This window comes from Erpetoichthys calabaricus, chromosome 4 (assembly GCF_900747795.2).
Source record: "Erpetoichthys calabaricus chromosome 4, fErpCal1.3, whole genome shotgun sequence".
NCBI lineage: Eukaryota > Metazoa > Chordata > Cladistia > Polypteriformes > Polypteridae > Erpetoichthys > Erpetoichthys calabaricus.
The window spans coordinates 1,094,929-1,122,391 of NC_041397.2; the positions used below are offsets into that span (position 1 = coordinate 1,094,929).

General features: G+C 42.2%; 1 protein-coding gene across 4 annotated transcripts in view; it reads left to right on the forward strand.

The window, feature by feature from the left end:
• Nucleotides 1–27,246, forward strand: part of txlng (taxilin gamma) — a 57,178-nt gene extending 29,932 nt beyond the window's left edge. For all 4 annotated transcript variants that reach the window (XM_028790516.2, XM_028790515.2, XM_028790518.2 and 1 more), the window contains exons 3-10: nt 1,616–1,707; nt 11,627–11,797; nt 12,833–13,027; nt 17,348–17,467; nt 18,266–18,340; nt 20,489–20,581; nt 22,024–22,119; nt 25,627–27,246. In XM_028790516.2, the coding sequence (XP_028646349.1) occupies nt 1,616–1,707; nt 11,627–11,797; nt 12,833–13,027; nt 17,348–17,467; nt 18,266–18,340; nt 20,489–20,581; nt 22,024–22,119; nt 25,627–25,941 (1,157 nt within the window). In that variant the 3' untranslated portion in view covers nt 25,942–27,246. The remainder of the gene's footprint in view (nt 1–1,615; nt 1,708–11,626; nt 11,798–12,832; nt 13,028–17,347; nt 17,468–18,265; nt 18,341–20,488; nt 20,582–22,023; nt 22,120–25,626) is intronic.
• Nucleotides 27,247–27,463: the final 217 nt, after the last annotated feature.

A 27,463-nucleotide genomic window follows, 5' to 3' on the forward strand; every position in this document is an offset into this window, starting at 1 on the left:
CCAGGGACCTAAAAAATATTTCGTTATAACGAAAATTTTGTTGTAATGAGATTCTGTATTTGTTACTATAGTGCTTTCTTTAACTTGCGCCCAGGCATTTGCAATCATTTCAGTTGCTTCTTTTGTGTTCATTTTAATCTCTTCCTGCCTACAAGTTATGCTGATCGAGAATTTTTCTCAGCATTTCCTTGCGATAATACACTTTCATGAAATGCGATTGCAGCGTCTGTGGAAGATTGTTTGTCCATTTGCCGGAGCAGGACAAAAACAGGCTCATAGCGCTGCAGTGAAGTGACACAGAAGCAAATTATAAAGATCGGGGTCGCGCTATAAGTCCCTGTCTTACACCCCAAAACATGAGGCTGATTCTCAGTACTTTAGGAAAACTAACTTTATTCAGCTTGAAACAGGAACGGCACACTTATAGTGTGATCTGCGACTCTGCTATACACAGACACTGCAGTCAGGCTGCATCACCCATCGATATCTTTTCTGTTTGCTTTGGCGGTGAGATGCAGAATATCTTTGAGATAGCTGTTGCCGCCACAACAGATAAATAGTCTTCCATAGAGGCGGATCGCACTTTGCGACGCTCTTCGGCATGTCGTCCAGTTCAGGGAGGTCCCAAGAGAGTTTACAAACCTCACATTTACCTTGAATGAGTGCCGCATTAATAGGAATGTTTCTTGAACGAGCATCACTGAACCATATAAAAACGGCTTTTTCAACGTCTTCAAATGCAGCAGTTCACATACGTTTGCAACCCGAGATTTGTTTTTCTTTTTTGCTCGGTCTTTCAAGACAGTTGACCGCGCCGATGGCGAAATTCAGAATTCACTGGCAAAGTCTTTTTTTTTTTTTTTTTTTTTTTTTTTTTGCCGTAGTCGAGAGCTGCAAAAATGTAAAGTTTTTTTTCTAATATGAAATGTTATCGTTTTTTCATGTCTGCTGTTTCTATAGGAGGGTGACAATGAGTTAAATTCCAATGGATGTTTTTTAAATGTTGACAAGCGATAAGCAAAAGGTATCACTAAAAAACGCAGGAAACAAAAAGGGCAAAAAAAAAAAAAAAAAGGTACGAGGAAAGTTCGAAGAAAAAAAAAAAATGAGAATGTTTGAGCTGCGGCCACAGAAGTAACTGCTCTGCGGATGATTCATTCTGGCATTTCAAGGTCTTTATAATGAAAGTATCTGCTGAATGGACTTCATAGTAACGAGATTTCTATAGACTTGTGTCATATGGGGAAGCAGTCGGGACCATAAAGATACTTTGTTGTAATGACAATTTTGTTCTAAAGATATTCAATAACGGAATTTGACCTGAATATGTTTTTCTCAGAGCATGGATATAAATTAAATGTAAAAAAAAATTGCTTGTTTTTCATAAGTTTGAATCATGCTCTGGGTTTGTAACATGAAACTACAGTATCAGGCTTTTTTATATTTAATCAATCTTGTCCGCCAGTCATACTTGTTGGTGAGATTCTAGCTATTACAGCAGTGTCCTACTTCCTTGAATTCTGTAAATGTGACTTATGTTGAACAAGTAGGTAAGTAAGTGCACAAAGAGAAGATGGCGGAGCGTTTGAACTTAACAGACTGTGTTGTTTTCTAGGAAAAGAGGTCCTGTTACTAATGCAGGCCCTAAATACACTGGCAACCCCAGAAGAGAAGCTGGCAGCTCTGTGTAAGAAATACGCTGATCTTGTAAGTACCATCACATGTATTCAGCTTTAGCGCCTGTATTTAAACTTTTAAATACAAATAGGACTTTATTTGTTTATCCCTGATAGCTAAGAAAACTGTGAATCATCTCAACGTTTGGCACCAACCCATTAAATTCAGCACATTCTTTTCATAATCCAGATTAGCAGTTGCCATAAAATTGTACCAACACCGCTAAAGGAATCTGCTTCCTCCAAGTGCTGCCTGTCACCAGTATACATCGATGGGCATGATGTGCACCTGCATTAGTTTGGCTTATATTTCTGGTTACAAGCCTTAGAAACTTTTAAATAGTTGTCCCAAGTATTGATTTTTGAAAATAAGTTGTTAATGTCTCATAGTGTTTTTAACTTTTCTTGCCTGTCTTCTACCTGCTTTTTGTTTTTTCCCTGAGTTCAACTGAGAAGGCACATTTCATATTTTCTCATTTACATTTACATAACTAAAATGAAAACCTGTGATTTTTAATTGGTAATTTTTGTAGTACGGAGTTGCAGTGTGTAGGGCATACGTCATGTGAATTTATTATTTCATTATACACCACCAGTCAAAAGTTAAAGAACACCTCTGTTATTCCAGTTTTTCTACAAATGTAATCAGTTGAAATGCAATGAATGACCTAAAATGGTGAAAAGGTAAGCAGTAAAGTGCCAGGTAGTAAAGTTTAGGTTAGCAAAAATGGAATAACATGAACTTTCAGAGTATTCCAAATGGGCCTTCTTCAGGGAACAGCTAATGGGTTACAAGCTACAGATGTTCTGCAGCAGTTAAAGTACATGCAGCCTTGCAAGTTGAAGGACACAATTTGCACAGGTGTCCCAACACGTGTTGGTTACTTCAACACCCTCTGTGTGTCTTAAAGCAGAGTTGGAACAGACTGTGTAACTACCACCTCTGAAGTACAATATTCCAGTGATAATGGCAAGAAAACAGCAATTAACAAATTAAATGAGGCAGCGCATTATTACCCTTAGAAGGGTAGGCCGTTCATTTAGAGAAATTGCAAAGGAAAAACCTAAATATCAGGGAGTCCAGTGATGTCCTACACAATCCAAAGGCAATTGGAAACTGGAAGAAACTGATAGCATAGGAAGAGCTCTGGCAGAGCCAAAGTCACCAGCCAATCAGAAGACAAGTTTCTGAGGGTCACCGGCTTGTGTGATCACAGGCGCCTCACAGCACAACAGCTTCAAGCACACAAGTGTCAGTTTGTACTGTGAAGAGGAGACTTTGTGCTGCAGGTGTGACAGGCCGAGTGGCAGGAAGAAAGCCATTCCTCAAAAGACAAACCAGGGCCTTGAAGTACCAGCTGTGGGCTACTGCAGACTGGAGGAAAGTCTTCTGGATCAATGAATCCAAATTTGAAATCTTCGTTTCATCACACCGGGTGTTTGTTTGCTGTTAACTTGGTGACAGGATGCTTCAGCACTTTGAGCTACTTTTTTGTATGAAAATGTGCTATACATCCATCCATCCATCTTCCAACCCACTGAATCCGAACACAGGGTCACTGGGGTCTGCTGGAGCCAATCCCAGCCAACACAGGGCACAAGACAGGAACCAATCCGGGGCAGGGTGCCAACCCACCACAGGACACACACAAACACACCCACACACCAAGCACACACTAGGGCCAATTTAGAATCGCCAATCCACGCAGGGAGGACCCGGGAAGCGAACCCAGGTCCCCAGGTCTCCCAACTGCGAGGCAGCAGCGCCACCCACTGCGCCACCGTGCCGCTCCCATGTGCTATACAAATAAATGTTATTATTATACAGTGTGTGACACCATTGGTCAAACATGGAGGAGGAAGTGTGATGGTCTGGGGTCTTTTTGCTGGAGGCAGAGTTGGTGACTGGCACAGAGTGATTGGCATTATGAATCAAAAATGTTACCACAGTCTGGCTGTTATATTAGCAAAATGTGCAGGCTACTGTGATGAATCAAAAATTGGAATGCAGTTTTTCACACTTATGATTCCTTGACTTGTTTTGTTTGTTTCCCAATGTTTTTTTGTTCTCTGCCTTGATTTCATTAAACATCAAGACATTAAACTGAGGTGATCTACAACTTTTGACCGCTAGTGTATACTCTTTATTAGCTCATACAAGTAGGAATTTCATTGTATGCACAACCACAATGACCCAATGAAGCCATTTTTACCAAAAGGAGTACGTTTACTGTAAGAGATGCTGTTGTCCTCTTCAATCCTTTGTTGTTGTTGTTTTTCTTTTCAAACTTAGGCAGGTCAGTCATCCATGATTGTCGTATTTTAGTACTAGAGTATGATCCTCCATTTCTCGCTGCTCAGTAGAGGCTGGTAACATGAACAGTGACTTCTGCATTTACACTAAAGGCTAATTCTGTGTACTCTACAGTGGTTTCTTCTGTCAGGTAGAGACTAGAATTTGTAACGATTGCAGGCAGTTGAATGTCACCCATTATCTTGTGTTTTATTCTGTGCCTACATATCTGAATAAATACCGTACTTCAGTTCCTCAAGTCCTGTTTTCTGGTCATTTATTAGGTAGATTGGTGACTCCACATTGCCTCCGTGTGGCTTTGTGTGAGTCTGCCCTGCAGTGTACTCTTGTCCTATTCATGGCTGAATCCTGTTGAAGAGCCTGTGGCTCACTGTGACTGTGAACTGCATGAAGTAGATTTGAGAATTTTATTCCTTAAACATGAGTTTGTGCCCCTAAAATTGAGCTCCTATGAACTGAGTACATGTTTGGCGATCTGTTTCTAAAATATCGTGTGTCTGTACCCATGTTGTGTTATTTTGTAAATGTGTCCTGCGTATAAAAGCTGGTCTTAATGCGACTTGTTCTTTAGTCTCAAAATAGCAGAGCCGGAGAGTGGCCATTGCAACTCGGTTGATTTGCCAAAAAACTGCAGGCTGGCGTCCCACTTCTTGATCAGCTGGATGTTGGATTCCACTCATTTGGTGTTTTTATTTTATGTTATGCGAGAATGTAAGGCTCTAGTGTATGGTCAGACAGTGTTGCTTTAATTGGGATTTAGTGCTTTGTATCTTTGCGAGTGGTGCATTCTGGGCTGTTTAATTTTCAATCTTCTGAACCAGCTGTATTACCCCATTTTCACCATCACCACTTTTGTTGTTCATAAATTCACTTGCTTTCCTTTCATTTAAAGTAGTCGAGAAGTGAACAGTGTTTATATGAATGGGATAGATAGATAGATACTTTATTAATCCCAAGGGGAAATTCACATACTCCAGCAGCACCTTACTGATACAAAAAAAACAATAATAAATTAAAAATTGATAGTAATGCAGGTAAAAACAGACAATAACTTTATATAATGTTAACGTTTACCCCCCGGGTGGAATTGAAGAGTCGCATAGTTTGGGGGAGGAACGATCTTCTCAGTCTGTCAGTGGAATGGTTGGTATCCATGTATTACTAACAAGAACTCATACATGAGAAGTAAAGCTGACTCAGTTACCAAGACTTTGGGTAAATGAGTAGAACAGATGGCATACAGGCTGATCCGTCTGCCCTACTTGCATTAACAAGTGTCTGCCTTTGCACTAGAAATTGCTGGATTTGTACAGAAATCTCATGCTAACAGTGTCGGACATTTTCACAAAGAGTCGAACTCTGCCTGCCGGCCAGCTTGGTTTGAATGCTCTGACGTCTACGTGCACTCGGTTTAGTGATGACCATGACCAGCCAGAAAGCCTTTCTAAATGGCAGGTCTTGACTTTTGTTTGGTCTACCCTGTAGCATCCCTGGCTTTTTCTCTGATCTTTTTATTTTATATTTTTTTCTGACTTATGTTTATCTCTTTACAAATTTTTATAGTGTCATTATTGTCATTTGTGCAGATGCTCCCTATCTGGATGCTGACCTGTGGCCTGCTCTATAAACAGGTCCTCGGCTAGGTTTGATTGTGTGTACTGGACAACAGCAATGTCTTTCATTGTGCCAGCACTCAGGCCACCAGGACTGTAGTCTTCACTGGTGATGTAATTCTTGTCAGAGAAATGTTCACACTATGTGTGTGCGGAAGAAAGAAGAATAAAAACTTAAATAGGTTTGAAAAAATGCTAAACATTATTCTGGCATACTCCTATATACCCCTTGGTGAGTGTAATCAGGGCCCTGCAGCTGTAATAAATGTTTACAGTAATAATAAATGTTTAATGTAATAAATTTTTACAGGTCAGAATATATCTGCATTTTACTCAAAGCTGTTTGCGTTTTCCATAGTCATTGCTGGTAATAAGCAAAACAGCCAAGTTTCTTTTTGCATACAGTTTCATGAATTGCCCCTAGTGAGACGTCAAGCAAGATGACCCCTTTTATTGGCTAACTAGAAAGATTACAATAAGCAGGCTTTCGAGGCAACTCGGGCCCCTTCTTCCAGCAGAATGTAATCACATGATTGTATAATGTAAGATGTAATGATTCCATCTCGCCTGAAGATGGGGCCGAGTTGCCTTGAAAGCCTGCTTATTGTAATCTTTCTAGTTAGCCAATAAAAGGGGTCATCTTGCTTGACGTCTCACTACATTCATAATGGCTAACACGGTACAACACCCTAGGACTATGAATTGCCCCTTAAATTTGTTTTGCATATGAATTTCCAAGTGTGAAACAAGAAACTTACTAAAGTAAATATTTGCAGGGTTAGTAAAAATTTGTTCACTGTGTCTGTGTTAAGGTTTGTGCGTGTTTTTTTTATTTTTTTTTTTTGATTTCCAAAATAATTGGTGGCTATGGATTTAAATAGGGAATTGGGGTGTACAATGAGAAATGTTCTTCATTTGTTTCACAATATCAATCTTCGGGGGACATATTTGTTCAACTTGCTAGTTTGTTAGTAAGGAGGAGGACTTTCTAGTCAGAAAACAGGACGTCAGTGCCAGAGATGCAGTTTTATGACATACGGTGAAGAACAGTGGAGTGCATTTTATCAATTGCCACCCCTGCTTGATGTTGCTCATGCCATGGAGGAGATGCGCCTGTGAAGACTGAACAAACTTCAGGTCTTGCTGGTAGGACTGCTTTGGATTTGTTTTTGGAGAAAGCTGTTTTGCCAGAGGAAACACCAATCCCACCATCCAGAGTTACTCATTTTTCAAATCTGGACTGATGATCACCTTTTTGGTATGCTGGACATCATTGGGAGTCTGTAAATATAGTTTTGCTGTTCACATTTGTTTATTTTGTATTTGTTTTGGGGTGAATCGTAAATGTTGTAAATATCTGTGTGATTGTGATGGTATAATCCAGATTTAAGCATTCTCTTTGGTTGTAGTTGAATTATTTGATTGGGTGGCTGGGAGAAAGTGTTTACAGTATTGGCCTTAGAACCCTCTCTTTTTAGATTGTATAGTCATTGTATTGTATTGTATTGTATTATAATTTATTTTTGTAGAGCCCAAAATCACACAAGAAGTGCCGCAATGGGCTTTAACAGGCCCTGCCTCTTGACAGCCCCCCAGCCTTGACTCTCTAAGAAGTCAGGGAAAAACTCCCAAAAAAACCTTGTAGGGAAAAACCTTGGGAAAGGCAGTTCAGAGAGAGACCCCTTTCCAGGTAGGTTGGGCGTGCAGTGGGTGTCAAAAAGAAGGGGGTCAATACAATACAATACACAGAACAGAACAAATCCTCAATACAGTATAAAAATAAAAAATATAGAAGTACGGAGCAGAATTGAACAGTAAATGATATCACATAAGAAGATTTGGATATATTTGGAGTCCTGGAGACCTCATCCATCAAGCTGCCTCCCCCATTTGGCCGTTCCATGGCTGAAACAGCGCTGGACCAGCCAATCCGATGAAAAGACCCCTCCTTCCCATGATTCCTGCGATCCTCCATCAGGGATGACTTTACCTTAGGCAGGCAAAACAACTTGGCAGGTGGACCGTGGCACCAAGTGAGTACAGAGAAGAGAAACCGAATAGATGAGGGTTAGTAACAAATTATAACTATCATGTTACTTATGTCTTAGTGCTAATGACAGTCTACACAGTAAATCAGCAGCTCTAGTCAGGATGTGCTAAACTAAAGTTGAGTCTTTAGCTGGGATTTGAAAGCTGAGACTGAAGGGGCATCTCTTATAGTAGCAGGCAGACCACTCCACAGTTTAGGGGCCCTGTAACTAAAAGCTCGACCTCCCATTGTTATTTTATTAATCCTTGGAGTCATAAGCAGACCGGCATAATGTGCACTGTGTTTTGTAAGTCATGATAAGTTCAGACAAGTAAGCTGGACCTCGGCCATTTAATGCTTTATATGTTAAAAGAAGGATTTTGAAATCTGTCCTAAACTTAACCGGGAGCCAGTGTAAGGATTTAAGAACTGGAGTTATGTGTTCGTATTTTCTTGTTCTTGTAATAATTCTTGCAGCTGCATTTTGTATTAACTGGAGGCTGTATGAAGAACAGTTTGAACATCCAGTGAACACCGCATTGCAGTAGTCAATCCTACTAGAGATAAATGCATGAATTAGTTTCTCAGAATCCTGTTTATTTAGAAAGCGCCTAAATTTCCTAACATTTTTAAGATGAAAGAAACATGTTTTGGACAACTTTGTAATATGTGCTTTAAATGACCTGCTAGAGTCAAAGATAACTCCTAGATTGTGGGCTGATTCAGTAAAATTAATTGGGATTCCAACTGAATTAAATGATGACAAAATATTGTTATGATCAGCGTCATTCCCTCCAACAATTAACATCTCTGTTTTATCTGTATTTAAAGACAAGTAGTTCTCATTCATCCACTCCTTTAATTCGCTAACGCAACTAATTAAAGACAACATCGGATTTAAATGAAAGGTATAACTGGGTGTCATCTGCATACGAGTGAAAAGTAACATTATGTTTCCTAATGAGAGATCCCAGTGGAAGCATGTAAAGTGAAAACAGTGACGGTCCGAGTACTGAGCCCTGCGGGACACCATATCTCACTTCTGTGCATAATGATGGAGTCCTGTCAGCACATTTCTGTACATATTGGAATCGATTTGATAAATAAGAACTAAACCAAGCGAGCACAGTGCCTGTGAGCCCAACATCATTTTCTAGCCTGTGCAGTAAAATAGAATGGTCGATGGTGTCAAATGCTGCACTGAAGTCCAACAACATAATTACAGTGGAGTTTCCTTCATCAGAGGATATCAGAATGTCGTTTACAACCCGTCATTACAGTTGTGTACATCTGTGGCGGTGAGATGTCTATCACAACTTCATTAACATACTGTAACCTTAGAAAGTTGGGGCAGTCTTGATGAACTGCCAGTGGTGGACTCTGACCTTCCCAGCAATTCAGTTTAACCAGTCTGCGACTTGATTTGACAAAGAAACAGTTCTAACGGGTGGGCTCTGTGTGTGCAAGAGCTGATAACCAGTGAGTGCTCACCTGAAAGTGCGATGCAGTTACAAGGAATAAGGAGCCCTCGCAAACAGAACAGAAGCTCTGATGTTTTGTGTTTTTATGTACCGCTACAGAATGGAGAGAAAAACAAAAAAACAAAAGGCCAGAGATTGCAGCTAAAGTCTCCATTCCTGGAAACCATTTGTCCAGCGCTGGCTCTGTCAGGCAGCACAGAGACAGGGCCGAGCTTGTGATAACTGTGGAAATGTGAAACTGCTGTAAAGTCGTCACAGAGTCCTCCAATTTGTCATGCGTGGCAATCTGACGTCCTCAGGCAACAAGATCAGCAGCTGCGTCCATCCAGTTTGATGTCCCCTCCAACAACAAGTTGTATAATGTGATGCTAGCGAGAGGGTTATTCCTGCTACAACTGCCCAGAACTTCTAGGCTCCTTGCATGGCTTTGCCCAATTGTCATGCTTTTGCACATCAAGAAATGGGACTGGAGGTGAGATGAAAATACGTGTGCTAGCAGTGCAAATGTCACTGGCAGCAGGACAGGTTTTCTTGAGAAGTTGCACGAAGTTGTGCTGCTAATTTAGTTTTGTGCAAATCTGTTAGCTCTTTAGCAATGACTGATGAAGCACTTAGTCACTACATGTAGAATAACCAAAATGTTGTGTTTTGTTGTTCTACTGTATCTGCATCTTAGGGCTTTTGGAGTGTTTCTCTACTGCGTAATGCTTCAGTCTTACACTGAATTGCTAGTTTGGAAACTTCTTTTGTGAGAATATATTTCCAGTGTAGTGATGTGTGCGTATCTTTGTGATTCATCTATCAAACAAGACAATATAAACGCTGCTGTGGAGTTTGAATGGGGGTCTTGTTCCCTTTACATTGTAATCACACACTCTCTCCCTAGTTTGCCTCTTGGCACTAAATTAACATAACTTGACCTTCGTCAGAGTAAGTGGATTGAAGATGGTGATGGATGATGCAAAATAAATAAATAAAATGGGGCAACTCTGTTGATATTGAGGATAATGACATTGTGACATGCTTTTCACAGTTGGTAGCTGATGAAGGCCATTCATATGAAACTGAACACAGTAAAAGTGTTTGTACTAATCAGTAGAGAAAAAGAAAAGAATCCTTGGTCTGATATGTCAGTGTTAGTAGTAAGGCCTTGTGTACAGGCAGGCGCTCACACATGGAGTGAGGTTAGAAGAATAACAGAACCAGGGAAAATTCAAAAGAAGTAAGAGAAGACAAAAATGAGTGAAGTCAAGTTATTTACAAATGACTGCCAAGACTGAAAAAATGGTGTGGTTTAGCTCAATAAATGAGAGAATATAACGCAGTTTAAAACAGGAGACAATCTGCATCTTAGCAAAGACTTCTTGATTACAGCAGAAGGCAGCGAAGATTGAGGCAGGACTTTGGGGGTGCGTTATATGTAAGCCCTCTATTAGAAGAAAGCTATACTGATATTTAACGTATAGCACACAAAAACAAATTAAAATTTGCTATATACATATATATGAAACAAGAATGTAATAAAGAACTATTCTTGCTGTGAATTGTTGAGTTACATTAAAAAGTGGTCAATTCTGATAACTAGTCTAGTCGGCCTGTGTGTCCCTAGCTAACCTGTAAATACCACCGCTTCACGTTCCAGTGAGAGGCCTACGCATGGACAGACATAATGTCTTGCTTACTTGACATCCTGCTATTATTCTGGTCTTCCTGATACTTTTCTAAAACTACAAAGATTTTCTAATATTAAACCTACACACTCGTATTCCTCCCCTGCAGACCCAAGCACACAGATCACTGGTCTCTGCAGGCGTACTACCTCAGGAAAAGTCTGGACTTGATGATGTTTTATTGCTGCTGTCTTTTATACTTATTACATATTTGTTTTTTATAGTGTATTGAAGCATTCTGCCTTGAAGATGAGTCCTATCAACAAAAATTTTTGTTATGTGCATGCATATCTATCTATCTATCTATCTATCTATCTATCTATCTATCTATCTATCTATCTATCTATCTATCTATCTATCTATCTATCTATCTATCTATCTATCTATCTATCTATCTATCTATCTATCTCTATCTATCTATCTATCTATCTATCTATCTAAATAGTAGAGGTGCCTTTTGACACATGATGTAAGTGTAGCAAGAATGAGTAACTGTACAGGAGCCGCTGTTACAAAAAATACTTTGAGAAATGAAATTGTGTAATATTAGTCTTTGTTATAGATTGTTTTGTGCAGTTCCCTGCTTTTCATGCACTGAATTATTTTGCATTACTGTGTACCTGAGCCAAGTCGACTCTCAAATATATACTCTGAATGTATGTTTTTTTTTTTTCTTGCTGTATTTTGCAGACGCATTCATGCTCTTTCTTTGGTATTTTAATTGTCAGTTCTTCAATGCATTGTCAAAGTGTTTGTGCAGTTTGTTATTCTTGTGTACTTTAACCAAGTTGAATTTTGTGTTATGTAATTTTTAATTCAACCTTTTTCCTTTTTTTGTTTAAGCTGGAGGAAAGTCGCAGTGTTCAAAAGCAAATGAAGGTTCTTCAGAAAAAGCAGGCACAGATCGTGAAAGAAAAAGTACACCTTCAGAGTGAACACAGTAAGGCCATCCTGGCCCGTAGTAAATTGGAGAGTCTCTGCCGTGAGCTACAGCGTCACAACAAAACCCTAAAGGTGAGACTGAGAGGAAACGCACTTAAAATACTGGAGAGGTGTCACCCTGAAACAGTCAGTAACAGGTTTCACCAAACATAGAGGTCCAGTTTCATGGTTCTGCATTTCTATTGCTTTCTCTGTGGTAAGACTTCCTTCTTATACACAGCTCCTTGAAAATTAATGAAGGCAAATTTTGTAGGTCTTTGCATTGGTAAAATGACACCCTTGTTTAATCAAAAAGATGTCATTCAAATGTTTTTTGGAGGAATTGGTGGAAGCATTTGAAAAATAAATTGGCAAAAGTATTTGACTTGTGCAAACACAAACAAACCTCAAAATTTCATTGCCCAGTCAATGATGAAAATTTAATCAGGTAATAAAATAATTGGTTACTTGATTAACCCATTTAAAGAGCCAGTCGTCAGAGGGGAGAGGCCATGTACTAGCCCTCTCTAGTTTCTCTTTGCATTTACAATATCAAGTTAAAAAATCTGTTCAGTTTCATCTTCTCTGTAACTCACCTTGAGATCTGAGATTACAGGTAACTTCAATAAGTGTTGTGAGTGCTCATCAAAATGGAAAGGATTATAAAGCCATAGCTGGTTACAGGAAAATACCTAATCAGTAATATTCATAAAAAGCAGATCAAACGTTGGCACCAAAGGGAATATTAAACTGCAATTTCACACCTTTGTTCCTGCACAAGAAGGTTTGATGTTTTAAAGAAGTTCACATATAACAATGAAGTCCTAAAAGTGTCCATTGCAGTTCATTGGGTGTGTCTGCTGGATCCTTTGGGTCACACTCTGCTTCAGGAGGCACATTGTAAATGAGTATTATTTAACTGGGTGATTTTTTTCAGTTTCCCCTACACACACACGTGAGCCAAAATGTGACGACATGTTGTCACTCTGTATGCCACCCTAACGTCTCCTACTTGTTGAGGTATTCATTTATCTTGGTTAAATAAATGTGAATATTTTTTTTCCATAATTGTCAGCCTCTTGAATATGTTAAATAGTTAATGTTGAAAATATTGAATGTTTTATAAAGGAAGAGAATATGCAGCGGGCACGTGAGGATGAAGAAAGACGCAAGGAGGCAACTGCTCATTTCCAAATGACACTGAATGAAATTCAGGCGCAGATGGAACAGCATAACATTCACAACACCAAGCTGCGCCAAGAGAACATTGAACTGGCAGAGAAGTTGAAGAAACTGATTGAGCAATATGAGCTTCGAGAAGAAGTGAGTAACAGAATCCCCCCCCTACACACACACACACACACACACACACACCCTGGTTTTGTTTTTTACCTTTGAGTATTTGGAATGAAAATTTCATGAATTTAATAAATCATTAATTAGTTTAGTATTCAGATATTGTTATGAGTGTTGCTGTGGGGCAAAGCTCATAAAGTATTGTTAGTGTATCTTGTGATAGGATTGACAAAGTCTAGAAATAGGAGTGGAGTCCTGACCTGTTGTGGTTAACATTATTGGCACCTTTTCATTTTAGGGTTATTGTCTCCACAAAATAAAAGTGTGCAGTGAAACAGCTTTGGTTTATCTACACTGTGTTTGATGGAGAACGGCACATGATCCACAATACCATTTTTGTCTTCAGTTCAGCCTTTTACACCATTGTCCCTGAACTCCTGTTAATTAAACTTCTGCAGACTGATCCGAATCCTTCCTTCTATAAATGAATTTAAAGTTCTTTGGTAACCTGGAAAGAAAACGTTTGTGTGGACTCCCACCTCTCAGACTGTCTCCATATTAGCACAGGTGCCCCTCAAGGATGTATACTTACCCCCTACGTTATTCCTTGTACAGTACACCAATGATTGCAAGTCCACTGATCCTTCAGTAAAAATCATTAAGTTTGCTAATGACAGCACCATTATTGGTCTAATTACTATTGGCAACAAAACACCTTATAGAAAAGAGGGGTCTCTCGTCTTGTGTCTTTGTGTGCTTCCAACAAGACAATGGAAAAGGTCATTGACTTTGACAGACAGCAGTTACAACTTTTCCCACTAGAAATTAATAATTCTGTAGTCTATATGGGGGAATTGTTCAACTATCACAAACACTCTCAGCTGGGACTTTAACAGCCACTTCCATCACTAAAACGGCACAGCAGTGATTGTGCTTCTTACGCCAATGAAAGAAATTAAATATTTCCATCCAATCCTAGTTCAGACAACAATGGAGAATGTGACTCCACTTTCAGTTTGGCTTTGTAAAACTGGTTTGGTTCAGCAGTGGCATAGTCCAGATCTAAATGACAGGGTGTTGTGAAGTCTGCTGAGAAAATAATTGCCTTTGCTCTTCCATCTGTAGCAGACCTGCAGAAAAACTGACTGTGTCATAAGGACCACCGTAGATTCAGCCCACCAGTTCATCACTTATTCCAAAAAGTCCCCTCTGGTTAATGCTTCAGGTCAATTCAAACTAAAACTAACGGACACCTCAGTAGTTTCTTTCCCAGAGCCATAGCCTCTCATACCAGTAACTTAGCCTGACTTCTTTGTGTATTCATGCATTCCATCGTATTCTGTATGAAGGTGTGTGTGTGTGTGTGTGTTTACAGTGTATGTACACGTATGTGTGAGCTCGTGCATACACACTACACTCTCACACTTGTTAGCTTGTGCTATTTATGTTATTTGTATGTGATGTTGTGTTCCGTTATAAGCAGCCCCAAATCTACCAAGTCAAATTCCTGTACATTGAGTAATGGTGAATAAAAGGGATTATGATTCTGATCAAAAACTACAAAATACAAATATTATCACTGATAAACCAATATTGTTGGTACCAGTATTGTGTTTGTTTGTTTATTATATTGAGTACTGAGAAAAGCGCTATATAAATGTAATGAATTATTATACACACACACATACATACACATACAGTGGATACAGAACAGAATCCCACCTTCAAAATATTCCCTTTTTTTTCTTTTTTTTTTGCTTTACAGCCTTAACACACAAACTCCTATTTCTTCCCAGCTTTACTTACTCAGTGCCACCTCTAACATCCAAGTGAAATATGTCACAGCTACAGTTCAGAAAAAGAATAAAAAATCAAAAGCAAGACCTACTGAGATTAATAAAGGACCCCCCCCCCCATGTCAATGTCATTTTGTTGACCCCCCTTTTGCTTTAACGACAGCCTTGAGTCTGTTGAGATTCTTCTCTATTTGCTTTGCACACCCAGATTGTGTAATATTTGCCCCCCACTCTTCTTTACAGTTTAACTGTTCAAGTTCGCTCAAACTGGATGCTGAGCGTTGGTGGTCAGCTATCTTCAGATCTTTCCACAGATTTTCAGTGTGATTTAGGTCTGGGCTCTGACTGGCCACACCAGGATATTCACTTTTTTCTCCTTCAACCACTGTGTGGTCAATTTTGCTGTGTACTTCGGGTTGTTGCTGTGTTAAAAGGTGAACATTCTGCCCATCTTCAACCCTCTGGCAGAGGGTAGCAGGTTTTCCTCAAGAATTTGACGGTATTTTGCCCCATCCATTTTACCTTCTACCCTAATGAGGCCTTGCGGCAGAGAAACACCCCACAACAGGATGCTGCGTCCTCCATGCTTTACTGTAGGTGTGGTGTGTTGTGGATGGTGAGCTGCATTGCTGTACCGTTTGGTATTGAGGCCAAATAGTTTGATTTTGGTCTCATCTGACCATAAGACCTTTTTCCACTTGGCATCAGAATCTTCAAGGTGCATTCTGGCTAAGCTCAAACGAGCCTTAATGTGGCCTTTCTTGTGATGTGGCTTTTTCCTTGCGACCCTGTGGAGCGCTTGTGAAATTGTTGTCACATGCAGACCATTAATGACCACTCTTTGCCATCAAATCCTGTAACTCCTTCAAAGTGGCCATTGGCCTCTTGGTAGCTTCACTTACCAGTTTTCTCCTTGCTCTTCCATCCAGTTTGGAGGATCCAGGGAGGGTCCGAGTAGTACCAAACACTTCTTTATGATGGATTTTACTGGGCTCCTTGGGATCGATGAAGCCTTTGGGATCTCCTGCCTTATGTCCGCCCACAACTCTACCCCTGAGATGTTTTGTAAGTGACTTGCCCCCCATAGTGAGTTGTGTGCTGTCAGTTGCACTACCAAGCAAGGGAATGAATGTTCCAGGAACACCTTCACTAATCACACTCATTACAATTGAACACAGATGGGAGGAAGCCAGTAACTGCAATGGAAATGGTGGGCAGTGACACCTGAGTGAGTTTAGGATTGGGGTGGAGGTCCTTTATTCAACTCAGGATTTGTTGTTTTTGATTTTTTAAATCTGTTCTGAACTGTAACTATGATATCTTTCACTTGGATGTTAGAGATTACATTGAGTAAGTAAAGCTGGAAAAAATATTAGTTTGTGTGTTTACATTTAAAGATAAACAGTAAAATGCCAGAGGTGTTATATGTATAATATAATATTGTAACAGATAGAGGCACTGTCGACCCCTTGAACCCTCAGACCAGATGTCAGACACCAGATAAAAGTCCAATAATAATATTTATTATTATACATAAGTGCACAAAACACCCTCCTCTCCACAAAACTCAATAAATCCACAATAAACAATACTTAATCCTCCACTCCCAGACGCTTAGCCACCCTGCCTCCCACCTCAGCTCTCCATCTGGGATTTCCCATGGTCCTTTTATAGTCCCTGACCCAGAAGTGTTTCCAACCCCCCAGTCCATGCGACTTTCCATCACTTCCGGGTCAGATAAAAAGTTATCTTCTTCTTCATCCTGGAAGCACGTCATTCCTCCCATCGCTGTGACTAAGACGTACTTCCGGAGCGTAGGGCACATAATAATCCTTGGGCCTCCCTGCAGCGTCCTCTAGCGGCCCCCATGGTATCCAGCAGGGCTGTGGATTAAAAACCCCATTGTCCAGGAATCCCTGCTGGCCTTCGGGGCACCTTTTGCTGACTTTGTGAAAAGTCTGTTTGTATAAAAGCAGTGTTGGAGCAAAATATGTCGCTGCCCCGTACTTTAGACAATCTTAACACTGTGTGTTTCTAACACAATGGCAAGTTAATGGCACTTCGCAAACGAAGGCAGAAAGACCACTGTAACCCTTAAAAGTGTAGGTCTTTCCTTTGTAGAAGTGGCAAATCAAGCCAAGGTGCTGGTGAGCTCACCGTTTCCCACACCATAAAACCAGACTTGTAAACTGGAGGAGGCTCTGACAGGAGCAGGTCTGCTAACCCCAAACCACAACAGAATCAGAAGATCCAGTAAGTGTCTAAAAGTCAAGTGCTTGCATGACTGACACCTTCCAGGACAACAGCTTCAAGTTCAGCTAGCAGAGGTCAAAGTAAGCAAGTCCCAGTTTCTGTGTTTTAATTTCGGAGTACATTGAGATATAAAACTGGATCAATTTCAATAAAAACTGGAAAAATGGGGTTCTTCAGAAGCTTTTAGCAGTGGCGTTCTTTCTGCCACTTGACCGTGAAGACTTCACATCACAGCTGAAAGCGACACTACTGTATATCTTCTTCTGACTCGTATGATGTTGTTGAACTTTTCCCACAGCACATTGACAAGGTGTTTAAACACAAGGAGCTGCAGCAGCAGTTGGTTGACGCCAAACTACAGAGAACTGCAGAGCTAATGAAGGAGGCAGAAGAGAAACATCAGAGGGAGCGAGATTTTGTGAGTACTCAGAAACATGCCTCTAATCCTCATAATTCTTCTTGGAGAGATATTCTATATTATCTATACAGTACTGAACCCCTGGTAAGAAAGACTTGAAACCGGCCAAGTGCCTGAAAAAACAGACACGCTAATTTTATACAAAGAGTCAGCTTTATGTAATGTTAACGTTAGTTTAGCAATATGTCGTAAAAGAATTCTTATTTGGCATACATGTATCGCCATTATTTTTTGCTTGAGGTGACCGCTGTGTTTTTTCAGCTGTATCTGCCAGTAGTGAGCCTACATGCTTATGCTGTAAATGTTTTGCTATGGCGAATGCCAAGCTACATTACTGTTTTATACTCTAGTTTGCTGAACTCACTCACTCACTCTGTGCCCACACTCAGACAAGGAGTCTCTGTGTTAATTACAGAACTAATTGAAAAGGCCTGAACTTGTTCTTTTTTCATTTCATCTTCTGACACCCTGCTGTTCCTGCTAATGCACAGCAAGACTCCTCCGATTCCCTTTTCTCCATTTATTTCTACCTTCACTCTCTCCTAAAATCTGACTGTTGACCACACTGTTCACGGGAAGTTCAGCAACAAAATGACACTTGCGATTCCTCAAGTACCGTGAAGTCCCATGTTAAGGAGAACTTCAACTAAATCACCGTAGAGCTCGTTCAGTCATAGTGCCACTGCTCTGGTGCTCCCCCTGACGCCTTTATTCAAGGTCACTGACAGCATTGTTGGTTTGTTAAACTCTTTATTGATTTCCATATTATCCCTTAACTCAGGTATTTTGTCATTTTAGCTTTTGAAAGAAGCTACTGAATCAAGACACAAATGTGAACTGATGAAGGAGCAGGAGTCTCAGCTGAAGCAGCAGGTAAGGACATTTGTCTTAAATCGTGCAATACAAGCATTGATGTAAAGCATCTTGAGAGGCTGCTTATCCTCCCTGCCGGCCCATGACCCTCAGTAATGAGAAGACTAACGTAGCATTTATCTGACCTACAGCCTGTATTTATAGTTTTAAGGCACAAAGTCCTCATTTTAAAGGATAAATGTCATTCATGTTAACAACTTTATGCAACCTTGAGGACAGACAAAACTGTTTAGCCTTGTACAGAATCATTTTTTAACACTGAAAACAATACAAAATGTATAATTTCACATTGCTGCTTATTTCTGTGAATATATTTCTGTGTAAATAATTCTACATATTGTGCGTCATACCTCCATAATTATTGGGATAGTTGGGTGTCGGCTTTTTGCTCAGGATAGACTTGGCTCTTCCATGGGAAGTCAGAAGGCCTAATCCAACATGAAGAACAGAGAACTGTTTATGAATAAAGAAAGCAATTTAGAAACTGAGTATATTGAAAAAGAGCAACACCATGATAGATGTAGTGGGCAGCAACTGAGATACCTCCGAATGTGCAGCAGATGGAGACGCATCCGAATCCCAGAAGTGTAGGAAACGCAATGCAAAATCTCTTATTTGTAGAAATAAAAAAAAAAAATGAATGGAAAATCCTGAGCATGGATGAAAGAAGTCATCATGTAAAGTGTTAGGGAAACAGTTGTGTAATTAATTAATTCATTGTTTAAAAAAAATGTGAAATTGTGTGCCTTTGAAGACAAAGTCGCTCCATTCTGACGTCAACGGCTTCCTTTAGCGTGAATGGTAGTCCCTGATGATATCGATTTGACTGTATGTGTGTAACGGTAAGTCGGAGCTTCTAAACAACTGGTGTTAAAATCATCAACAAAATCACCAGTGCAGAGGTCAAGTTGTGATCAGTCCCACGGGGCCAGACGTGATTCTCAAATGAGAGTGCACGCCTGCGGACACCCCGTTAAAAAGTGAGTAGTAAATACCAGCGGAATCCTGTGCCGCTCCGGGACTTCTTCCTAAAACACCCATCCCAATATCTCCAGTCTGTGCGTTTTAAAGTGCTGCTGCAGTTACAGGAAGAGAGCAAAAGATGCAGAATGTGCGACTTGATGGTGAGAGAAAGACCAAGCTAACTATCCACTCGGGAGCTCAGTAGCTCAAGGTAACTGAAGCACACACTTGTACGTCAAGTACGGGTCGTCTATAGACAGTTGATCATAAATAGAAGCTGGCTGGCTGTCGGCCCCAGTTTAAGAGAGCACCTCTGATCTCTGCAGTTCAATATCACAGCCCCTGCTTTGAGGGTCTCCTTCACAAAGCGTTGGATTGGTTGAGAAATGTGACACTCGGTGTGCCTTCTGATTGTTGCCAGCCAGCACTAAGCAGAATTCATTAATGGTTGACTCCAGACGTATATATGTGTGTACAGGTGTGCCTGACTGCTGTGAGACTAAGTTCTGATAATCAGCTGTTTGTAGAAAACCGAAGGCCACACAAGAAACTGCTAAAGGAAGCACATAGGAAGGAGAGATTAATATTAATTCAAAGTACAGTTGTGAGCCAACACAGATTTAGAGTGGAGACACAAAGATAAAGTATGGTGGTTACTGATGGATTCTAAGCTTATCATTTCGTTGCAAAATAACGGCTTTTGTGTTGTGGCCTGGACAATAACAACATAACGTCAGTGGGGAGAAACTTCTTGTTTACCTCTGACCCAGAATGCATTTTTAGTACCACCAGGGAATTGGGACAAAAGGATCAAGTCAAGTTAGCCTTCTGAACATCACAAACTAGTCGTCCAGTGATGGTAGCTGGTCGTAGAGTTAAGTTTGTCTGCAAAGGATTTAGAACCAGTTGCTAAGCATTAGACTGCAGTTTGAAGTTAACGTGTCCCGGCTGAGTGACATTTAAAAAAAAATGTTTTCCAAAGTGGGTTACAGTGGAAGTTGGGATATAGCGGGTTGGATAAAGGATGGATGGTTCCAGTGCAGCAGAAACAGCTGTTTAAGTGGATTGTCCAAATCTGAATGTGGGACCCGCCACATGCGTAGTCCAGTCATCTTGTTTTAATTGTCATTGGAATGCGATTAATAAACTTCAGTTATAACAGAGCTACCCTTTTTATTTTGTTAGTTATCCCTATATATGGATAAGTTTGAAGAGTTCCAGACAACGTTGGCAAAAAGCAATGAAGTTTTCACCACCTTCAGGCAAGAAATGGAAAAGGTTTGTATTTGTGTTTCTAATTCAGCTGGTGTGTAAAATTCTACGTTGCTACACCTACACTAATAAATTATGGAATGGCATTTGTGGAATGGAAATATCTTACTGTGAGGTGTCCACTTTCAGGAGCTCTGAGGAGAGACAAACTGTTTTTTTGCAGCTCTCCCGCAGCTTTTAGCTGAGAATGCTTTGTGTGCCACTGACAGCTGACCAAAATGAAGTAAAGCCCACTTGGGCCTACGGGGAATTGGCAGACTTAAGCCAATCTCCAGAACAACTTGGATAATTCTTATAACACAGCCGCCAAAAAGAATTTGGGTCTGTGTTTTCCTGCAGGTCTTCACACACACGTCCTGTGCCACTTGTCAAGCTCAAGGTGGTGGACGACTCGTTTAGCCAGATGTACGTTTTTAGGTGTCATAAGATTGGAGGTTATGCACGGACTGTCTTGATGAACGTTCATTTTGACAGCTCTACTCACAAGATGCCCACTTAGTTGCTTGTCCGTGTTTTGTTGGCTCTCAAAACGGTGCACGGAGACCACAGTTGAGGATTTTGCAGTTTCATTCCCAGTTGCTCATAAATTCTGCTCGTCTCCTGAGTCTCCTGACCCCTGTGCTTTGCAACTCCTACAAGTCCAAGTTTGTCATGTGTAAACAGAACAAGATTCATTTGCTTATTAATTGTAGAATTAGACAGATTGTTGGTTTGAAAAGTTTAAATTGTACGAGTAGAGATCTCCGAGGATAACGATATTATATGACGTCCTGATGAATTCTCAGCACAATTGACATTTCCAAACGATTGACTTTGCTGCCTTCTAACAGCCAGTTTGCAGTGCCGCTGTGTGACCGTTGTTCAGGTGTGATGCCCCACTTATCCTTTTTTTCACCCTGTCATGGTAGGAAAGACATGGGACACCAGACAGACGAGGCTTTCTTCTGTTTTCATGGTCTTCATTTTTTCCTTGCGGCCTCACTGTCTGCACTTGTGCTTCCATCTCTTCGCACAAACACACGCCTGCCTCCTGCGACTTCACACAAGAGCAAAGTTCTTTGATTTTTGTGAATCACAGACCACCCTGACCAGGTCATTGGGGATTTCAAACTACGGCACATAACTGGCAGTCGTGAGAGTGGCGCTGACTGTCCCCAGACTAGCCATGGCTAAATAAATCAATAAGGGGTACGAATGTAAATTGCTGGAAGTGTCGCACCGTGTGACAGGGGCCTAACTCACAGAGTTGTTGTCTTTAAGCCTTCCTAGCCGACCTTATGAGGGACGGGGTCTGCCGAGGGCTTCTCTGACTGCACCTCGTTTTGTTTTTCTTCTGTTTCTGATTTACGCAGGTGTTTCCTGTGTTTTATCAGTGATTAACCCTAACCCTAACGTTGAATTGTTCTTCCTTTGTATCTTTATTGTAAAATTCTGTTTTTGCTCTTCAGATGACTAAAAAAATCAAGAAACTTGAAAAAGAGACAACTGTCTGGCGCACAAAATGGGAAAATAACAACAAAGCTCTCTTGCAAATGGCAGAAGAGGTAAGGTGTTGCTCGTTTTATATTAAAGTGTTTCAGTTCTCTTTTCATTTTAGGTGTCCATTAGTGTAGCCAAGGTCAGAGTGTCTAAGTAAGCGTTTTAGTGGTCCTTGGTAAAACCAGTGTGGCCAGGCGAAAAATGTAGTGACATTAAAATGCTGTGAGGTGTGTGTCTGTTCCTTTACACTCAGCGGCCACTTTATTAGGTACACCTGTTCAGCTGCTTGTTTGTTAACGCAGCTCTCTAATAAGCCAATCACATGGCAGCAGCTCAGTGCACTTCGGCCTGTAAAGATTGTCAAGACCACCTGCTGAAGTTCAAACCCAGCATTAGAATGGGGAAGAAAGGGGACTGAAGTGACATGGCTGGTGGTCTGAGTATTTGAGAAACTGCTGATCGACTGGGATTTTCACACACAGAGAAGATTCTGAAAATTTCAGTGAGTGGCAGGTCTCCGGGCAAAAAGGAGGAGAATGGCCAGACTGGTCTGAGCTGAGAGAAAGGAAACAGGAACTCAAATAAGCACTCGTTACAGCTGAGGTGTGAAGAAGAGCAGCTCTGAACACACAGCACGGCAAACCTTGAAGCAGGTGGGCTACAGCAGCAGGAGACCACCCCAGGAGCCACTCCTGTCAGCTAAGAACAGGCAACTGAGGCGACAATTCACACAGGACAACAGAGAATTGGAAAAATGTCACCTGGTCTGACGAGTCACAATTTCTGCTGCGACATTCAGATGGTGGGGTCAACGACATGAAAGCAGGGGTCCATCAACAGTTCAGGCTGCTGCTGGTGGTATAATGATGTGGGAGATATTTTCTTGGCCCCTTAGTGTACCAGTTATTTAAGTGCCACAGCCTACCCAAGTATTGTCACTGACCGTGTCCATCCCTTTATGACCGCCATCTTCCAGCAGGTTAACATGCCATGTCCCGAAGCTCCAGTCATCTCAAAGTGTCTTCTTGAACATGACGATGAGCTGACACTCAGCAGATCTCAATCCAACAGAGCACCTCTGAGATGTGGTGGAGCAGTAGATTCACATCCTGGATGTGCAGCCCACAGATCATGTCAGTGTGGACCAGAATCCCTGAGGAGTGTGTCCAGCACCTTGTTGAACCTGTGCGACCAAGAATTACAGCAGTTCTGAAGAAAAAGAGGGTCCAACCAGGCACGAGCGAGGTGTACCTAATAAAGTGGCCGGGGAGTGTGATTTGTAAATTGAAAACAAAGTTTCACAAATGATATCCAGAAGAAGTTTAACAAAACAAAAAAAGGTTTCCATATTAAAATATTATTAGAAAAATATCAAGAACACTTGTAGGAAAGGCGTGAGGCGTCTCACCCAGGGACAGCAACTACATTTGATAGAGCAGATGGTAATCAGGTTTGCCTTTGTCAGGCAGTGCCAGTAATGAGCTAAATAACGTGCCGAGGGTCCTTACCTTCTTCTGTAGGGGATCCTGGCCATTAGACTTGTATGAAAGTCACTGAAGTCACTCGTTATAAGAAACTACAACACCAGGATTGTAGAAATTGACATAGAAGGCGTGACGTAAGATGGACAGACGGCCGTCTGACTTCCTTATTTACGGGCTGTTTGGAGTTCCAGTTTATTTTGGCACACATTCACAGTTTTACGATGCCAAGTCTGATGTTGTGTGGAGTTGCTTCAGGTTCAAGTTGAGGGCTCTCCTTGTGTTGTGCCTTTGCCACATTGTCCTTTGTACGTGGTGCGGTGCTGCCTGCCTCCACTCACTCTTAGGGTCTTTGCTGTGCCCCCCACAACTTCATAGGGACGTGTGGTAAACCTTCTGCCACAAGAGTGTAGGAGCTGAAGTTCCCTCCTTGAAGTTTTTCCGTCTTCTCAGACTTGGCAGAGTGGATCTTAGAGCCAGTTCAGGGCGTCCATCTCCAAGGCTCTATGGAGAGGAGCCTCTGGGCCAGAGAAAGTTTGGGGGGCTTTTTAATGCACAGAGAGTGGGTGGCTTCTCACCCCAAAGCGAGCGACTCGTCAGCTTTCAGGACCCCAAAGCGACAGGAGATGCGAGTGTAGCTCAAGTTTTGATGGAAGCTGTAACCTCAGGTGACTGACTGGGTGAAGGTCCCTTCTAGTTACAGATCCAGTGCTTGCTTATGGCTGCCATATTTTAGCCATCCCATGTAGTTTGGGTTCAGTTTGCGGTCACAAGCCTGAAGTGAACGTCCCTTTGGACACCTTCTTGTCTGAAGGAGGTCTGCAGAGGTGTCGGCTCATCTCTGATTCACACCTTTGGTCAGCGCTGGTGGAGCCACAGATGAACCGTTAGCTGGATTTGTGCATCCCTGCTGACTTAACGCGCCTTGTGTGCCGCTGGCAGAAGGGCAGTGCCCACGTTGCACTTTGTGCTAAACAAGTGCTGATGCTCTTAAATGTCCCCAAGTTATTTTTTTCGTAATCCTGGTGTTCATTAATTCAGTGAACCACTCAGAGGTCTGCGCCAAACCATCAGGCCTCGCCACCCTAGACAGCCTCATCCCCGACTCAAAGCCAAAAGGGCTTGAAATGTCAAAGGGAGACAAAAACTACGAGGGGGAACCCAAAAATAACTTTGAACATTTTAAAATGATTTTTACTTCCTGAAACTTCAGCCTCCTTCAGAGTCCTCTCCATGTGAGCGTCTGCACTCGTCCCAACGGTGGAAATCGCCGAAGAAGAACGTCGTCCAATCCCTGCAGCGATTTTTCTTTGACTTCCTCCACGGTACAAAAACGCTTTCCTCTGAGCGGGAATAAGAAAAGTCACAAGCCCTCGTAGAGCGGCATCACAAGTCGGACTCGCTGATGTTGGTGTTGCTGAGGGAGTGATGGGGTTCTCTTGGCGGTAATGTCACTTGTCCCACATGTCTCTGCTCCCACATATGAAAGCGTTTTAAAGAAAAATGAGTGCAGGCCTTGACGATGTTCCTCTTCGGCGATTCCAGTAGGAAATCCGTTGGGACGAGTGCAGACGTTCACATGCAGAGGACTCAAGGAGGCTCAAGTTTCAGAAGTAAAATTAGTAAAAGCATTATTTTTTTTTCCCCATTCCGGTTATTTTCGGGTACCTCCTCGTATTAAAACTAGCAAACCCTGGGGTCCAAGACAGTAAGCGGAGGAGATCCTTTATGTTGAAGAATTTGTTAGAAAGAATCCAAAAAGAGCACAAGACACAAGGCAGGGACAAACGAGCAAAACCAATTAGGGTAGATAGATAGATAAAGTGAAAGGCACTATATACAAGATAGATAGATAGATAGATAAAGTGAAAGGCACTATATACAAGATAGATAGATAGATAGATATGTGAAAGGCACTATATACAAGATAGATAGATAGATAGATACTTTATTAATCCCAATTAGGATAACAACCTGGAAAGCCAGAAGGTGGAGGACCAGGAGTCCAGACGCAGCGTCGCCCGATGAGGGGTCTGCTGGCCTTGTGGTGTTTCGGTCCCCTGCCGCTAATGACGTGTGCTCTGCTTGTAGAAAACTGTCCGGGACAAGAATCACAAAGCCCTTCAAGTCAAGCTGGAGCGCCTGGAGAAGCTGTGCCGAGCGTTACAGAGAGAGCGCAACGACCTGAACAAGAAGGTGGAGGTCTTACAGGGCCAGCTGTCCACCGAGGAGACGGGAGCCACCGACCACGCGGCGGGTGAAACCTCGAGCTCGGAGCACACCGCCGATGAGGCCGTCGACTCGGCCAGCGAGGACGTAGGGATACAACCCGAAACGGGCACGGTGGGCATCCCCGGGAGCGTGGCCCCCGATGGTCTGGTCCCGCTGGTTCATCCTGTGAACTGAGCGGGCGGCGCTGCGGGTTGCGTCTACTTTCGTGTTTGCTCCGTTGTTGGTAATTCTTGGCTTTGTGGTGAGGGTTTTGTACTTTTGTTGTTTTTCTTTACCACATTTGTTTTTTTTTTTTTTCGTTAGAAGTTTTGAATTTCTTGTCGTTCACGATGGCTGCGCCAGGCAGCTTTAGTCCAAAAGGCCCCCCACACCTCACAACTCTTGTGCCCACCTCCCTCACTCAAGACAAAGCAAATGGAAATTCTAATTTTAGGAGCCTCTGAACAACGTGTGCTGATCTTCGGGTGGCGAGCCGCTGGGTGGGCCTCTCGTTCAGATTGACGCGTGTCAGTCACACGCCCAGGACTCCCCCCTCTGGACTGGTGGTCTCCAGCAGTCAGGTGACATTCCTAAAGTGCCCTCACCCCACCGTGTCGTAAGCAGACTCTGTGACTCCGTTTAAAGGCCAACACGAGCTCCCTGCGTCCCCTTCAGCCTGAAATGGACCACCTTGGACGTCTCCGCTCTGATTATGAGTGTCTTACCCACCTGCTCGTGCCCGCGTGCCCACACACACACTGCCTCCATTCCCTCACTCGCTCACCTGCCCGCCATTCTTCAGCCTTGTCGCCCAACGTCTTTGTATGGCAGATCATGTGTGTGGTGCCACCGAGCCAGGCAGAGACAGAACACCACACAGACTGGCACGGCCTCATTGGCTCCTTCAGCGCCAGGTCATGGGGGTCCCGACAGCCTTTCACTGTTGATTTTTGACGTTTGTCCTTTTTCTGTTCAATGCCATTAAAATGTTACCCTGGCAGGGCGGGCGTCTTTGAATCCTTAAGGTACCCCAATAGACGCCAGTGTCGAGGCCATGAGATCTCAGACTGAAACCCAGTAGGTGCCAGTGGGTGAACATTGACACCCCTGGGCCAGCTGTGGTCTTGTGACCCCCGTGATTTCCTGAATGTATGGCGTCGTTCTTCGCCTCCTTGGACTGTGAGCCCTGCTGCATGTGAATATACACGCGGGCTCGGACCCCCATACCCCCCAAAGCGATTGCCCCGCTAGGCATCACGGTGCCAAGTGTAACACACCACGTGCATCAGGAGGCACCACCGATGAGCCCGCTGGGTTTGGACGGGCATCACTTGTCACCCCTTGCGCTTTGATTCTCAGGATATGCAAGTTATCTACCTCTACGGGGGGCCGCACACGAGCGCCGAGGCCGAGCTCCACTCCCACCCAACCACCGCATCAGGGTGCTTCATGTTGTTCGGTTTATTTTTACAGAAGCCCACCTTGTCTTTCTATTACAAACCGACCAAACCCGACTGTAGGGTGTCGTCATCATCGTCATCGTCGTTCTGCTTTTCGATGAACCATTTTGTAGCTTTTTCTTTTTTCCACTAATGAGCATCAGAAACTTTGTCTACTTTTAATCTGTAAATGAGGAAGATGACAAATATATCAAAATGTTGAATAATTTCACGTGTGAGCCTCCATTAATAACGGGACGTGGGCACCAGACTGGCAT